The sequence below is a fragment of the Eublepharis macularius genome, chromosome 5 (genome assembly GCF_028583425.1).
Source record: "Eublepharis macularius isolate TG4126 chromosome 5, MPM_Emac_v1.0, whole genome shotgun sequence".
NCBI lineage: Eukaryota > Metazoa > Chordata > Lepidosauria > Squamata > Eublepharidae > Eublepharis > Eublepharis macularius.
Window position 1 is genome coordinate 122961402 of NC_072794.1, and position 17705 is coordinate 122979106.

At 44.9% G+C, this 17705-nt stretch overlaps 1 protein-coding gene across 2 annotated transcripts in view; it reads right to left on the reverse strand.

Moving 5' to 3' along the window:
• ST7L (suppression of tumorigenicity 7 like) overlaps positions 1 to 17705 on the reverse strand; it is a 118503-nt gene that overhangs the window by 70054 nt on the left and 30744 nt on the right. For both annotated transcript variants that reach the window (XM_054980226.1, XM_054980227.1), the window contains exons 6-8: positions 16673 to 16751; positions 3522 to 3676; positions 1024 to 1121 (exon numbers count right to left, since the gene is read on the reverse strand). In XM_054980226.1, the coding sequence (XP_054836201.1) occupies positions 1024 to 1121; positions 3522 to 3676; positions 16673 to 16751 (332 nt within the window). The remainder of the gene's footprint in view (positions 1 to 1023; positions 1122 to 3521; positions 3677 to 16672; positions 16752 to 17705) is intronic.

Consider the following 17705-nt stretch of genomic DNA (forward strand, 5'->3'; position numbering starts at 1 on the left):
TTCCTCCTTATCTATGGAGGCCCACAGATCTATGATGGTTGCCTGGGCTGCTTTTTTCCATCTTTGGCAGGCCAGGCGGCTAGCCCCCTATCTCTCAGCCCAGGACCTAATGATAGTGATCCATGCAATGGTCACCTCCAGGTTGGATTACTGTAGCTTGCTCTATGCAGGGCTGCTCTTGGGTTTGATCTGGAGACTACAGTGGGTCCAGAATGCTGCTGCACGTGTTTTGACGGGTGTTCCTTATAGGACACATATTACACCAATTCTGCAGCAGCTCCACTGGCTCCCCGTGGAATTCCGGATTTGGTTCAAGGTGCTGATTTTGACCTATAAAGCCCTAAACGGACTGGGACCAACATACCTAAGGGACCGCCTCTCCCCGTATGTGCCCCGGAGAACACTCCGATCAGCTGGAAAAATCTGCTGGTGGTCCCTGGCCCCACGGAGGCTCGGTTGGCCTCAATCAGGGCCAGGGCCTTTTCGGTCCTGGCCCCAACCTGGTGGAACTCTGCTTGAGAACAACCGGGCCCGTCAGGATCTTCTATCATTTCGCCAGGCCTGTAAGACGGAGATGTTCCACCAGGCGTATGGTTGAGGCCAGCATGAGATCCTCACTGAGCCTCCCACCAGCCTCCCACTAAGTGTGGGGTTATACAGTGTCCACCGGCCGGCTAACCAACATATGGGTAGAGTACGGGGCTATGTAGTGCCCATTCATTTGCTGACCAATGTATAGGTTGCAGTACATTATCTATCCGCTTCCCTCCTCCTGTATGTTGATGGGCAGGAATCTGGAATTAACCCCATCTTGGGACAGTTATTATCTGTTTGTTGATTTTATGATGAACTGTTATTTTATTAATTGTTTTAATATTTGTATTATATTTTTATAACTGTTGTACCTCGCCCTGAGCCCGATTGTGGGAAGGGCGAGTTAGAAATGTAATAAATAAATAATAAATAAATAACAACAGACTATCAGCCATACAAACGTAAAAAATTAAATTAGAAATTACTTACATCTCTCATCATTTTTACTGCTTCTTTAATTCTTCCAAGCTTCCTTGAACACATTGCTAGTCTTCTTTTCACATACACCAGTACATTGGTGTCTCTTCCTGCAGAAGAAAATACCTCAATTTATATAAAATTTAACATGTCATGTTTTTCCCTATCATGCTTTCTGTCAGTCTACTTTTCTTGTCTAAATGAAAAAAGTTATTTCGATAACACATCATCATAGTTCTTAAAGCAGGATAGCTTTAAGAACATGCCAATACAAAAAACAAAAGCTAATATTAACAACAACTTTGCTTATATATTGCTCTTCTAGTCAGAAAAGTGCTCCACTCAAAACAGTAAATAAAGTCAGTGTTACTATCCCACAATACAGTTGCGGACCTTGGACTGAAAGAAATGGCTTACCCAAGACCACCTGCTGAGCTCAAGGCAGTAATGGGATTTAAACCAACAGAGTGCTGATTCACAACCCAACCATTTAACCACTATGCTACAGCATATTATTGTTTTAACTCTTCTGCAACAGTACACAATGCAAGACTCTATTGAATCCCTCCGGAGAAAGCATTTCACAAGTGGAGCTTTACTACTGAGAAGACCATTGTAGAAAGCTGGTATATAGAGTAAGGTCCAGATACAGAGTCAGGAACATTATAAAGGTAGGTCAAAACTATAGAGGGTTTTCTTTTGTAACAGTTTCACAGAAAATAAGCATTTGTGTCTGTAAGCAGGTCTATTTGTGTTTGCAAAATGGGAGTTAAGCATCAACTCTGAAAGGGCAAAGGAAGCTTAAGGTTCCTACACTTCCATATACAGGGATAGGGGAGCAGAACCCCTTCAACATTTTATAACCTAAACAGCAAATTCACAACGTCAGTACATATTTGGTACTCCATCATGATCATTTAAGGTTGAGAAATCATTTCTGGGTTCAAATTAAGACATCACATTCTATAACACAAGGAAAAAGAGTAAGATAAATAGAGAAGTGTATTATAATTTCTAGCTATTCAGCAGTTACTGGAGAATTGCTAGGGGAGAAATCATTAAGCAGATGCTAGATGATAAAACTTTTAACGATCTGTTATCAATAATAAGGTATTACTACTCAGATACATATGAAGCCATCTTGTACCAAATCAGACTATTTTTGGTCCATCTAGCTCAGTATTATTTATTTGACAGGACCTTATGGGGGGAAGTCTTTCCCAGCATCTGTGACCTGAAATTCTTTAAATGGAGATGCCAGGTCTGGGCCTGGAACATTCAAATCACGTACTCTACCCACTGAGCCACAGTCTCACCTCCCCTTTTGTGACTCCATTCTCAAAGGTTACAGCTCAAAGGATTTTAAAGTAATCAGTCTGCATCTCAAGAAGCCAACCAGCCCTATCTGATGCAGTAATGTAATAGTACTACTGTGCTGACTGTTAACTGCCATATGAATTGTTAGCTGAATGAGGGGGTAAGACGTTCTAGAATAAATATTACTGTGCAGCAAATATATCAGATTTAACAATTATGAATATGCTGTGTAAATCACAACAAAATAGTTCTGCACTTTTTAGTCAAGTGCACTTAAACTGTAATCTATCTTAATAAGGACAGTGGAAAAGAGCAAGAGTCCAGTAGCATCTATAAGACTAACAAAATTAGTGGTAGGGTATGAGCTTTTGTAAGCCACAGCTCACTTCTTCAGATAAGGACAGTGGTCTTTATCCAACCATGTGGGTCCTCCAATGGATCAGTATTTTCATTTGTGAAAGAGGGAGCAGTGATTTCTGCCGATTCCCAACTTCCACTGCAGATTTCCAGTTCACCCCCATATGCTGTTCTTGTAACATTTCTAAAAATGCTGAGACCATGGAATAAAATGATTCCCCACACTCCAGTTTTTGAGGGGGTAGAATGAGAGGTACAGGTAATGTTTACTTTCCTATCCTTAAAACTGTATCAATGGGCATATTTATGCAATTTAAAAGTATAAATGCCTTTATTATAACCAAAATTGCAAATATACTAAAACGAGAGAGAGCTGCAAACTGCTGCACTATATGCTATATTAGCATACTTCATCCATTCCAAAAGGGGGGGGAAAGTTATTTTTTTCCTGTGCTTTTCCAAATTTCCCATAAAAAAAAAAACTGGCAACAGTTCTCAGGGAAAAGCAAACAAAAAAAAATGTACCCTGAAGTTTCCCATCCTCCTCAACCAGGGTTTTCACATCTGCAGTCCACTGCCCTCCTCCCCGGGAAAAAATGGAGAGGATTATCAGTGGGCTGCAGCGGGAGTCTTGCTCTGCATAATCCACAGATGGATGGATACACACCCATACTTCTAAGCTGTGCATAAAATGAACACTTTGCTTTCGTACTCATGTAGATTTTAATCACTGTTGGAAACAGTGATGTTTTGCATGAGACTTTAATGAAGCCATTAACGAGGCAGTCCAAAATCTTCAACTGTTTATCTTCAACCTTTTCAGCAAGAACTCTTACGAAGCTGAGCTTCATGTTGAGGACTTTGGGAACTGCAATGCTGAGACTTCCTATAAACATTTTCTCCAGCTCTCAAGGCCTGCTTGAAATACTTCTCAGCATCTACAATTGTAGTAGCTTCTTCCTCAGCCAGGAGAACATATGCAGTAGCACATCTGAATGGGAAGAGAGAAGAGGAAGATGGTACTTAAATAGAAGCCAGTCACATAACTTATTTTGCATGTAGACAGAAAGACATCTATGGTTAACTTTTTCTTCTGTACATTAGGACGATCCCTCATCCTTCAACAACAAAAATGGCTCCAAAATAACTAACTAGTTTATTTACTTTAGAGGAAAGATATCAGGTGAAATTGGGCATTGAAAATTTCGGCGGTAATTCAACATCTCTCTCTCTCTCTCTGAGGTAAAACCAGAACATACATAGACTTCAGTTCTTATGCTCTTCAGATACTTAAAGGCTTATGTTTTAAGGCTTTCTTATTTCCCCCCAAACACTCTAGTATACTTTCTTTTAGTATTCTCTTTCTCTTCTGGAGTTAGGAATGCTGGTACCCACTTTCTAGTACCCCAGTCCCATTCTCTTCACACACCAGTGCTTTCATTCAGTTGTTAATGTAATCTGAAGATCTCCACAGGCAGTTCTCAACCACACCTGACCAGGGATCTCTTTACTCTCCAGAGCTACCTCCCTGTTTGACTGAGTACGGAAAATCTCCTTTCCTTCGAAGATCTATCTCCTTTCTTTAGCCCGTTTGGCAGTATGCACCTACTTCCCAAACTTCCTTGTCAACTTTCCCTGGTACTCCTGTCAGTGTTAAAATTGTTCTCTGCAGGGGTCATTTCGTAGAAAAAGAAATGCAGGAACTCATTAGCATAACTCATTAACATACACCACACCACTTGATCGGGCCAAAATGGCCAGGATTCGGCTCCTGCCAGATGGCAGAGTGTTCCCTCACCTGGCAGTGGCCTGATCAGGGCTGTTTTGCCTATAATCCAGACCAAAACAGGCCCATTATGGCCATTTTGGGCACGTTTTGGCCTGGATCAGGCCCAAAACGACCCAGATTTGGTTGGTGCCGGGTAGGGGAGGGGTCCCCACCAGGCACGGACCCAATCCTGGCAGTTTTGGTCCTGATCCTGGCTGAAAAGAGCCCCAAAGGGCCAGAAATGGTCATTTGGGCCCTGTTTGGGCCCGGATCATGGCTGAAACAGCCTGGACCAGATCAGTGCTGGGCAGGGGAGGGTTCCCCCACCTGGCACTGACTAGATCCCGGTAGTTCTGGCCCCGATCCTGGCAGAAAATAGCCCAAACAGCCAAAAGTGGCCATTTGGGGCCTTTTGGACCAGGATCGGGGCCAAAAAGGACCGAATCTGGTCGGAGCCAAGCAGGGGAACCCTCCCCTGCCCAGCAGTGACCCAGTCCAGGCCCCTTTGGCCTCAATCCGGGGCCAAAACAGGCCCCATACAGCCCAAAATGGCCATTTTGGGCCCTTTTTGGCCAGGAATGGGGCCGAAACGGCCAGGACTGTGTCCATGCTGGGCGTAGGAAGCTTCCACGATCTGGCAATGACCTGATCCAGGCCATTTTGGCCCTGATCTGGGCCGTACCAGCCCCAAGCCAGGCCAAAATGGGTCTGAAAGGGCCAACAATGGCGATTTTGGGCCCGGTTCAGCCCGGATCAGGACTGAAACAACTGGGATTGGGTTGGTGCCAGGCGGAGGAGGCTTCCCTTGCCTGGCACCAACCCGATCCAAACCAAAATGGGCTGGAAATGGCCATTTTTGACCCGTTCTGGCCCGGATTGGGGCCTAAATGGCCTGGGACCGGGTTGGTGCCAGGCGGGGGAGACTTCCCCCACCCAGCACTGACCCTATCCTGGCCATTTCGGCCCTGGCTAACAATGGTCATTTTGGGCCCATTTTGGCCCGGATTGGAGCCAAAATAGCTGGGACCGGATCAGTGCCAAGCGGAGAAGGTCCCCCCCCCCCAGCACCGACCCAATCCGGGCCGTTTCTGCCCTGATCCGGGTCAAAATAGGCCCCAAATGGCCTTTTTTGACCCGTTGCGGCCCGGATCGGGGCCGAAACAGCCGGGATTGGGTCGGTGCTGGGCTGGGGAGGCTTGCCCCAACAGAAAATACTACTTCGGTCTCGCATGGCCTGAGTGTGCGATGTAGCGTGGTGTTTTCTATGAATCAAACATATTTGCAATACAGCAGAAAATCGATATAGCAGAAATCTCTCATTAAATTAAAAAAAAGTCATGTTGTCATCAGCGACAGCGGATCTAGACCCGCCCCTTATCCTGCTTTTCTCCCAGGGATGTGAATGAAGCATAGCACAACGCTGACTCAGTAAGAAAGGGAATGTGAACACAGCCTGGGATATTGCGGGATAGAATCCAGCACAATAAATGTGCAGGAAAACCGGAAGGTAGGGAAGTGTGGATTCGGCCAGGGACTCACGAACAACCACGAACATGGCCCTGTTCACAAACTTGTTCATGGTTAGCTGGTAGTGGGGGCCTCCAGCCATCATCCAAGTCAAGATCCCTACTGCACCACTCCCAGAAATCTGACCTGAGCAGGCACCAGGAAAGGTACCAATAATAAGTATTAGCTTGGCCCCAGAGCCTGGCAGCAGCCCTGGAACTTGAAGGGGTAGATCCCTACCGCACCACTCCCAGAAACCTTACCTGAGCAGGTAGCAGGAAAGGTACCAATAATAAATAATAGCTTGGCTCCAGAGCCTGGCAGCAGCCCTGGAACTTGAAGGGATAGATCCCTATCCCAACACACACAAAGAAAATTCAAGCTCCAATGCACTCTATCAAAATGCCAACAGCAACTGTCTCTCTCCCTCTCCACTGTCTGCAAAGTCAGAGCTGGAAGCCCCCCTCCCCCCTGGTATTTGCTCTCTTGTTGTAACAAATTTGGAGCTCCACACTTGAAAGGAAGACCTGCCTATCAAGCTAAATTGGGATTAGATTGGGGTTTCCAAGAAAACAGCAGTTCAGACAGAGTTCAGACAATCCCTGCCTAAGTTGCCAAGGGAATTGATTGCGGGGGCCGGACTGTCTGGCTTGATGAACAGCAACGAACGAGGCTTGCAACGCCCACCTGTTCATTTAGAATGGGGCCTCACGAACAGCTTGTTCACGAACAGCAGATTGGGCTGTTTGTAGCTTTTTTTTGTTCGTATTGCTGTTCGTGCCCATCTCTAAAATAAACCAGAAAGCCATATTAAAAATAAAAATGGGTCCTTCTGTAACCCAGAAAACAGATACAGTCATATATTCCTGTTCATCTGAAAGACAATGGTTTTCTGTAATTTAGCAGTTTTCAAAAGTAGGGTTGAAATATTCACAAGAATACTACAGCGCTCATTAGGAGGCATATAAAAATACTGTGGTAGCAGTTATCAATAGCTTTCATTACTTCTGTTCCCATGCAGCACTAGCAGTTGTATGGCAGAGGTTGTTTACCTCAAAGTATTTGGAGAATGGTAAAACATTTTATTAATATTAAATCCTGACACGACGGAAGTTCTACTGGTAAGTGGAAGGTCTGACCTAAGATTTAATGTACCACCTGTTCTGGATGGGGCTGCATTTCCTTTGAAGGAACAAGTCCGTAGTTTGGGATTAGATTATTGCAATGCACTGTATGTGAGGCTGCCCTTGAGAAGTATTCGAAAACTTCATTTGGTGCAGAATGATGCAGCCTAGTGAGCCTGGGCCTAGTGAGGCCTAGTGGCTCTGGGGAAGCCTGCACTAAAGTGACTGCAGAGCCTACATTTCCCACATTTCCTTTGGCCCCTTTAATTGGGTTAGAGGAGATTCTGAAGGAAAAATTGCACCAATAGGAAAGTAGGAATATGGCGGCTGAGAGAAGGGATAAAAGGCCTCAACTCAGTGGGAGGGTGTTCTAGGGAGAAGAGCTGAGGAGAGGCTGCTGCAGACAGAGTGTTTCCTCATCCAGAAGGGGTGAGAGAGTTAGAAGCCAGGAGACAGTTAAGAACAGTCTAGTTACATGCGTTAGGGTGTTATAGTTTTGTTTGTTCACTGACCTTTTACTATTCTCTTTACGAAGTTTTGAACATCAGTTGCTAATAAACCTTTTTAATAAAGTTCTTTATTATTCTGCCTGGGTTTTCACACCTTATTCAGTCACATAATCCTACTGGGAAAAAGAAAACTGAAGGGGTTTGTTGGGTGCTCTGGGTCCTTCCAAGAAAACTTGTACCAGAGTGGTGGCAGCCTACAGAGAGCTTCCCTGGGCCTCAGCCAGCTGTGACATGGTGGTCTAGCAGTGGGATGGCTTAAATTTGGACCCAGTGAGAGGCAGAGAGCTATTTGACCTTACCAACTTTTTTTAAAAAAAATCTTTTTGCCTCTTGGCTTGAGGAAGTCTCATTTCCTAAGTTGTTCTCCAGAGCATGCAAGAGATTAGTAAAGGTACTGGTGAAGTTTTGTGTATTTTCTTAGTTGTCGGCTCAACAGGATAGCCAGGCTAGGAATAGGAGTGTATGTTTCTCAGTTCTGGGAAAGAAAAATTGGAAGATGCTCCCGTTCCTAAGAGTAGAACTGGGAAATGGACTGCTGGACTTATGTTGACTACAGGCACACCTCTGGTTGAAGCAACCATGTCCCAAGCAATGTTGTCTCTGAGCGAAGAGACCTTGCGTCTCCAACTGCAATTTAAATAGGCAGACCTCGAGAAGGCCAGGCTCGAGATGGAGTTAGAAAGAACCCAGCTGCAGAGAGATGAGAAAGAGAATGTGACCAGGATGAGCTGGAAAGAGAAAAAATAAAGCTGGCACATGAGATTGAACTTGCGAGGATTGAAAAGGGGCTGCTTCCCCCAGATGCTGCTACAAAGGGAGATAGCCAAAAATATCCTCTATACAAAGAAGGGGAGGACATCAAAGCATTTCTGCAGAACCTTGAACAAGTTTGCATGGATTACAAGATCCCCTCAGAATTGTACATGGAAAAATTGAGACCTCAGCTGAGTGGAGTTCTGGCCTCAGTGTCTGGACAAATAGAAGGCGAAGAGAGGACAGATTACAAGCTGTTTAAACACAGAGTGTGTGAGAGGCTGGGGTTTTCCAAAGAAGGAGCCTGCAAGAGATTTAAGGAGTAAAACCTGAAAACGAAGTCCTACCCAGAGTTAATTTATAGACTGGGGGAGGCCTATTATCTATGGACTAAAGTAGCTGCTGTTAAGACCCTAGCTGATATAAAGCCTCTAATTTGCATCAATTGGTTTCTGACTCTCATTCCTGATCACATTAGATGCCTGCTTATAGATAAGAGCCCTTCCACTCTCCAAGAAACTGGACAGTGGGCAGAGAATTTGGGGGAAGCATATGGGAGCAGAGACCTAACACCCATTGTGACTGGCACCTGAAGGACCCCCCGAAGCTCCCAACGCAGTCCAGGGAACAGCCAGAAGCTAGAGGAGGGCAACACAGGCAGCAGGATCCTGATTCTTTAAGTACTGGTGTGCAATTGCCAGCAGGAGATCGGAAAGTACCCTGGTGGTATGCCTTAGGACACCTCCATAAGTGTCCTAAGTTCAGCACAAGTGCATACCACATGATCCCGATGGGTTCCCAACCCATTCCTCCTAATTTTGACCCAGAATATATTCCTTGGCGCCGCCATAAGGAGGTCAACGTGAATGGGTGTGATGTCATAGCCTGGCGAGACACTGCTTCCCCCTCTTGACCATAGTCCATTGCTCTCTCATGGATCCTAAGAATCTCGTTCAGAGAGGAAAGATGAGTACAGCGCCTTCACAAAGCAGAGGGGATTACCCTCCAGGTGGCCAAGATACCGATTCAATACAAGGGCTGGAATGCACAATGGAAGGTTGCTGTGCATGATTACGCTCCAGTGGCTATGTTTGTGGGGGAAGACTTGGCAGAACACGTGCTCCAATGGAAAGAAGAACAACAGGGATCGGGGCCTTCAGAAGCTGAGACTAATCCTGTGACGGATGTGTATGTGCAATTTCTAAGAGACTTCGGAGCTATGCTGGGTGATAACAGCCTGGGGACTGAGAACTTCATAGGAGTGTTAACTCGCAGCTAGACAAAGAAACTGCCTACAGGAAAAGTAACTGTGGTAACCTCTCCAGACTCCATCACAGACCAAGGTGAAATGGAATCTTCTCCAGCGACTGCAGTTGTTTTCCAGAAGTAGCAGGAGGAGATGAGCCTCAGGGAAGCTCGCCAACAGGCATTGAAGAATAACCCTCTAAGTGAAATCTTCCATTCCAGATTTGTGTTGGGACCATGGGTTGGTGTATCGAGAGTCTCTTCAATCAGAGCATAAGAGTGAGTGGAAAATGTACCTGCAGCTAATGGTACTGAGTAAATATCACCTCCAGCTTATGAGCCTAGCTCACGATCACCCCAGTAGTCACGCTGGAGTGAGCAGGACCAAGGACCATCTGAGACAACAGTTTTATTGGGAAGGAATGGGTAAGGACATTGGCAAGTCTGTCCAGTCCTGTGAGGTGTATCAAACTGTAAGGAAAACTCAAGACAAGATAAGGCTCCACTCCAGCATTTACCAGTCCTGACACTCCTGTGGTGCACGCTCTAGCTACATCTAGATTGAAATTAAATCCTGCACTCAAATCATAGTTGACTTATGGCGATCCCTGGTGGTGTTTTCATGGCAAGAGATTAACAGAGGTGGTTTGCCATTGCCTGCCTCTGCAACACTGGTCTTCATGGGGGTGAGGGTTGCCCATCCAATTAGTAACCAAGGCCAACTCTGCTTAACTTCTGAGATATGATGAGAGATTAGATTATTGCAATGCACTGTATGTGGGGCTGTCCTTGAGAAGTATTTGAAAACTTCATTTGGTGCAGAATGCTGCAGCCAGAGTGTTGACTGGAATGAATCGTAGTTCAGTTTGTTTCTGAGAACAATACAAGGTGCTGGTGCTGACCTTTAAAGTCTTACATGATTTGGGATCAACATATATGAAGGCGTGTCTAATCCCTTACAAATCTACTTGATCACTGCAGTCATCTTTGGAGGCCCCGTTTGGGGTGCCCCTGCTTTCTGAGATTACTGTGGGTGACACCTCAGAAGAGGGCCTTCTCAGTCACGGCACCAAAACTCTGGAACTTTCTCCCCAAGAAGGTTCCTCCGTCCCCTTCTGTTGCTATCTTTTGCCAGCAAGTGAAATTTTTTTGTTTCATTTGATGTACCCTCAGTAATTCCTCTTTCCTGCCCAATGTTTTAATTGTTGTTTTTATGTCTTTGTATTTATTTATTTATTTATATCGATTTATATTCCTCCCTCCCCACACCTGCAGGCTCAAGGCGGATTACAACCACATACAGTATAAAATGCATTAAACAGTTAATACCAATTAAAACCAAAAAACATCCAACATTACACAATTAAAATACATATATATACGTATACATAGCAGCACAAAATTCAACCGACCAACCTTAGACCTTCTCCAGAGCATCGCAGCAGGGACTGCTTACTAGATGGGGGTGTTGCTAGGAGGGAAGGCTTATTCTCTAATCAACCAGCCAGGTGGCTCCGCCTAGCACCGTCTGTACGCCTGGCGGAACAGTTCCATTTTGCAGGCCTGGCGGAAAGATAACAAATCCTGCTGGGCCCTGGTCTCATTAGACAGAGCGTTCCACCAGGCTGGGGCCAGGACCAAGAAGGCCCTGGCCGATGCCAGGCAGGCCTCCCTGGGGGCCAGGGACCTTTAGCAGATGTTTATCACTAGAATGGAGTCCTCTGGGGTTCATATGGGGAAAGGGTATGTTTTTAAAGCTTTGGTTTTAATTGTTTTAATGTTGTGTTTTGGTTGATTTTAATAGTTTTATAATGTGATTTTAGTTTTATGTTTTAATATATTAGCCACTTTGGTGGCCCTTGTGAGGGCAGAAAGGCAGGACATCACTTAGCTAACACTATATTAACCTGGGGCACAATCAAGCCAAAGTTAATTTTAACTTAATTGACAGAATTCAGTAATGCTTACTTCTGGGCCATGCCATTGTTTTTAAAAACTCCATGATCACTAAACTCTTGTAATATATCATTTATAGTACTGTATCATGTCAGTTTGCAAGGTGGGGAATGGAATGTCTACAAGCTACCCTGTCATGGCAGTGGTTTACACATGAAGGTCATATTCAGATATTGGATCTACCACTAGCAATCTGAAGTTATAGAAAGATTTTTAAAATTAATTTTTATTGTATTTGAAAATGGAAAAAATAAGCCTCATACATAATAGAAATTAACACATGACAATAGAGAGAAATCTACACAAACACATCTATAAATGGTTTCCAGATATCCAAAAATAAGTTCGACAGCAGTTGTCTATATGCCATTTGTTAGAGTATAGATAAATTTTATGGTCCTCCATTTATTAAATTATGGTAGGGGGCATTTGTCTCCCCAATGTTGTAATATAAGTCTTTAGCTACAGAAAGAGGATAAAGTTTCCATTTTTATTGACCATCAGTTAGATTCCAGGATACAGATAGTTAATTTAAAAGTACATAAAGGTCTTTCTGCCAACCAGAGTTCTCCTGTATTGTTCAGTCTCGGCTTTTCCCATAATTAGGGGAAGCAATGTGACTCGTTTCATTTTCTCCAGAGAGTGGGTTAGGGAACTTGCTGGCTGGCTGTACTGCCAGGAACTTGGGATCTTTGGCCTGCACTGCAGTGCACTTCTTGCTTCTTGAAAAGGGACTTAAAAGCCTCTTTTCTTTTCTCTTGCTGCCTTGTTTTACTGGGAACTGGGGAGGAGTTTGGGAAATGGTGCTTTTTTCCCTTTCTTCTCTCCACCATCCTAGTCTTAGCTTTTCATCTCCCCCCTCCCCATGCTAGTCTTAGGCCCTTGAGTATAACTGGGTTCTTGCTTCTTTAAGTTAGTTTTGCTTGCTTTTTCTCTTTTTCTCTCTCTCTGCTTTTTAGAGGACCAATCTTCTGGTTTGTTTTCTGGGGCGGGGTTGTCCTCCCTCCCCAGGTAGCCCCTCTTTTATTTGCTTTTCTTCCTTTCTTGTTTTTTTTTGGAGAGTCTGTCTTCTGGTTTGGGTTGTGCCCCCCCCCCCACACCCAGGGAGCCTCGTTTTTTTGTTAGCTCACTGTGTGCAGTTTTGTGGTGTGGTGTAGTTTGCCCTTTTCCTGCACACCCCTTTAGTGCCCTCTAGTTATCTTTTGAGCACCTCTATAGCTAGTGCCATTGACTGAGTGGTCTTTTGGGGGGCTTGTGCCTCTGGCGCGCTGATTCGCACCCTCACGGGGCTGTTTGCTCTCTGTGTGGACTTGTATGGTGCAGTGAAGTTTGCCCTATTTTCTGCACACTCCTCCAGTGCCCTTTAGTTTTATTTTGAGCGCCTTCACATCCATTGCCAGTGACTGGGTGTTTTGGGGGGGGGAGTTCATGCCTCTGTTGCGCAGACTCACACCCGCATGGGGTTGCTCTACTCTCTCCACTGTGGACACCATCAGCGCCCACACTGTTTTTCTATTTTGAGCCCTTGTCCAGCTGGCGGCAGTGACTGGGTGGAAGTGAGTTTGGGGGCTGCCTGCTGACTCACAACTGCACGGGTTGCTCTACTGTCTGCAGACTCCCCACCTGCACACTTCTGTAGTGCTTGCATGCTTTGCGCACACCATCAGCACCCACACTTTTTTTTTTTTATTCTGAGCACCTGTAGCCAGGTCTAGTGACTGGGTGGAGGTGGGTTTGGGGGCTGCCCGACTCACAACCGCACGGGTTGCTCTACTGTCTGCAGGCTCCCCCCACTTGCACGCATTTCTAGTAGAGTCTGCTTTTGCTTTGTGCACACACCATCAGTGCTCACACTGTTTTTTTTAATTCTGAGCACCTGTGTAGCTGGGGCCAGAGACTGGGTAAAGGTGGTTTTGGGGGCTGCCCGCTGACTCACAACCCCCCTTGCACACCTCTCCAGTGCAGCTCACTTGTGCTTTGCGCAGAACATCAGTGCCCACACTGTGATTATTTGTGAGCACATGTGTAGCCAGGTCTAGTGACTGGGTGGAGGTGGATTTGGGGGCTGCCTGCTGACTCACAACTGCATGGGTTGCTCTACTGTCTGCAGGCTCCCCACTTGCAAGCTTCTGTAGTGCTTGCACGCTTTGCGCACACCATCAGCGCCCACACTGTTTTTTTTTAATTCTGAGCACCTGTGTAACTGAGGCCAATGACTAGATGGAGGTGGTTTTGTGGGCTGCCCGCTGACCCACAGCCGCATGGGTTGCTCTACTGTCTGCAGGCTCCTCACTTGCATGCTTTTCTAGTGCAGCTCACTTTTGCTTTGCGCACACACCATCAGTTCCCACACTGTTTTTTTGTTCCTTTTGAGCACTGTGTACCTGGGGCCAGTGACTGGGTGGAGGCTGGTTTGGGGGCCGGATGCCTCCCCAAGCCCGCCCACGAGGAGGGGGCTGCTACCAACATGACCCGCATCTGGGAGTCCATCATTTCAAATGGAGGCATAAGGCAATTGCCATTGATGGCTCCAATTCTACTGAATGGAACTTTCTTGGGGGCACCAGCTTTGGGGCTCTATAACTCAGAGATCCACATTGCAATCTTCACAAAACATGGAGGGTGGCTGGAGGAGAGCCTGCTGAAAACTCCCTGGTTGAGGTTCATAAGTTCGTGGTTTGTGTTCCGTGAAAATCAATGAACCACGAACTAAGTGGTACTTTCCCCCCCATTCTGTATCCATCTCTATTCCTAGCACATATTGGGGAAGTTGAAGCCACCCATAATTATAAGGATTTGATGTCTAGATACTCTACCAATCTGTTCAAGGAGGACAGCATCCATTTCCTCTCCCTGGTCAGGCAGTCTGCAGCAGCCTCCAACAACAATACCCTTTGTCCTTCCTCCCCTTATTTCCACCCATATACTTTCCACTGGGCTGTCAAACACGTTCTCCAGAACTTGCTGACAATCAAGCCCTCTCCTGACATACAATGCCACTCCACCTCCTCTTCTACCCTTCCGGTTTTTCTTGAACAACTCATACCCATCCACTAGCACATTCCAGTCATGGGAATCATCCCACCAAGTCTCAGTAATTCCTACTATATTGTAGCCCCATTTGCAAGAGAAGCTCAAGCGCTTCCTTCTTATTACCCGTACTTTGGACATTGGTATATAGGCACTTGTAGCCTTGTACCTTTATTTGATCTGTCCTGCCCGGATGGACCCCGCTGTTATCACTTCTTCATTGAAATCCCCTTGCTGATCGTCCCCTTGCGGCATTAGTTTAAAGCTCTCCTGATGAAGCTCTCCAGGTTCTTTCCAAACATTTTCTTCCCTGACCTTGAGAGGTGAAGCCCATCATGTGCTAGAAGGCCTTCTCTAAGAAAACTTATCTCATGGTCCCAGAACCCAAAGCGCTCCTGCTGGCACCACCACCTCAGCCAACGATTCACCTCGAGTATGGTCTGCTCCTTTTGCATTCCTCTTCCTTTGACAGGAAGGATAGAAGAGAATACCACCTGTGCCTCCACTGTTTTCAACTGCCTTCCAAGAGCTTCATAGTCCTCTTTAATTCTTGCAATGGTATTTGTGGCTGTGTCATTCATTCTCATGTAAACCAGCACAAACGGGTACTGATCAGTCAGTCTTATCAGTTTCGTCAGTCGGTCTGTAATATCCTGAATTCTGGCTTCCAGCAAGCAACACATCTCTTGGAATGGGGTATATGGGCTGGACACATGATGTTCCATACCCCTGAGCAGAGAGTCCCCAATGACCACCACTTCCCATTTTCTTCCACCCGTGTGGCCCCATGCTCTCTTCACTCTCTCCTCCAAGTTTTTGTGGTTCTCCTTCCACTCTCATCTCTGTCACCATCTCAAGCACCTCAAAACTATTCTTGAGCTCCAGTGGACCAGAGCGCTGCCTTAGTCCATGTCTTCCAGTTAGTACTGCAGAACTAAGAGGAGGCTCAGAAGGGAGATCGACTCTTCCTTCTTCTCTTGGACTTATTTTTTCATGCTTGTGCAGAGCACCCAGGCTCTTCTCAATAAAATCCCCCCCTCCCTTGATTTCCTGAAGGGTGGTGATCCTCTCCTCTGGGCTCTGAATCTTCTTCTCCAAAAGCCTGACCAGCTTACACTTCTGACAAGTGAAGTCCGTCGTCTCTTCCAGGAGGAAAACAAACATGGCACACTCCATGCAGGTTACTGGAAAGGGGCCTTCTGTTGACATCATCGCCGTCCAAGTATATTCCAAGAGTATTCTTCTAGCTGCAGGTCCCTTTCCTTCTCAGAGCCCAGATGGCTGTGATGTGCTTCTGGTGAGGAGGAGCCTAATTCAATCAAGGCTCATTCAGTAGAGGGTGGGGCCAGCAGTTAGCCCCAGGCAAAACAGAAGCTCTCCAACTAGTAACAATCCCCCTCTGCAATCAGCTCCAAGTCAGGCAAAAAAGACAAACAGAAACACTCCAACTGGCATAACTTTACCGTAGGCTCTACTTACTCACACAGCCCCAAACACTGTCCTCCCACACAGTAACCACAGCAAATTCCCCCAGCAATTAAGGAAGGCAACAGAAAAAGACACCACTCTAGCAGCTCCCTTTCTGGCTTCTTCTCAGAGTCCAGACCAGTACCCTTTACCATAAGGGTACTATGGTTTCCAATATACCCTCACATATGTTTTTGCTGAGTAAGTCACTTAAGATCCACAGAAGTAACAGGACTTACCCTATTGCTTTGGCAAGACTGAGCAGTCTAACTCCTTATTCCATTCATTCCTAAGATTCTGCAAATCATACTTACTAACCTATATGAAATAAATATTGTAGCTTTGGGGAAATAAATATTGTAGCTTTGGGGCCCCAAAGTTAGTAAGTATGCAACTTAAATAAATTCACTAAGTTTCCAAAAGTAGGGGAGACTATGAAACACTCAATGCTGCAGGACCATACTTGGATACCAATAAAAATTGTAGTGGTAAATATTGCCATTCAGCAAAAGTTGGCAAATCCTATCTAGATCTCAGCTGAGAAAAACTCAGCCTCATAACCCATCAACTGATCCAAGATAAAAATCTCCCTATTTGTTCAAGATTTCTATGTAATGACTACAACTTACTCATTATTTAATTCTAAAGCTTGATATGCTGCTTTGATTCGAGCCTGAGGATTCCTCTCCCGCCATGCCTTCTGCATAACTGTTGGAAGAGACAGAAACCTTTATTTAAAAGCTGATTGTGAATGGAAAGCTTAATGTATGAAATACACATTATTCAATCAAAGTAAAACTCATTAAAACCAGGCAAGAATACCTATTCTATTTATTCAGCCAACTTGGACCTATAATTCTCCACCAACTCACATAGAGGCATTTAGAGGTGCTGAAGTAGAATGCTGTGATGAAACCTCTTGGTTTTAAGAAGACCATGCACAATAGTCAACTAATCTGGTCCACAAACTTCAAATATGGATTAACACTTTTAAAATCCATTTGGTCAAACTTTCTTCTTGAAAACTTGCTATTAGTAAGGCATTCCCTGTGCTGCAGATCTACTTGAATTAAAGTATGCTTAAGTTTGTAAAAAATGGATATAGACTCTTTTTGAGTCAGTTCCTTTCAGAGCCACAAGCCCTTTATGACTGATAAGTAATCAGCTCCTGCATTTTGGTTTAGAAACAAAAGTTATTTTAAAAACACAGAACATTTGAATCAATGTAAAATATACAACAGAATACATCTTATGAAAAAGCAGCAAGGAATATGTAGGCCAGAAAATGGCCTTTAATATACATTTCAACCTAGAAAATGTGGTATTTATTTATTTGTGATATTTATTTATTTATTTATAGCCCGCCTTTCTCACTGAGACTCAAGGCGGATTATACAGTATGAGATTAGTACAATCAGTATCAAATACATTTCAATACAGTGTCAAGGACATTTCCATAAACAATGACATAGGGTAAATAGATACAAGTTTAAAAGCCATAGTATTAGCAAGAATCCAATACAGCATAGAAAAAATACTGAAGCAGAACATAATCAATTTTAGGACTAATATTAGACAACATGGAGCACTGGTGGTACATAGAAGTACATATTTAAAGCAGCAGATAAGATGTAAGGCAATATAGTGATGAAGTCTATGGTC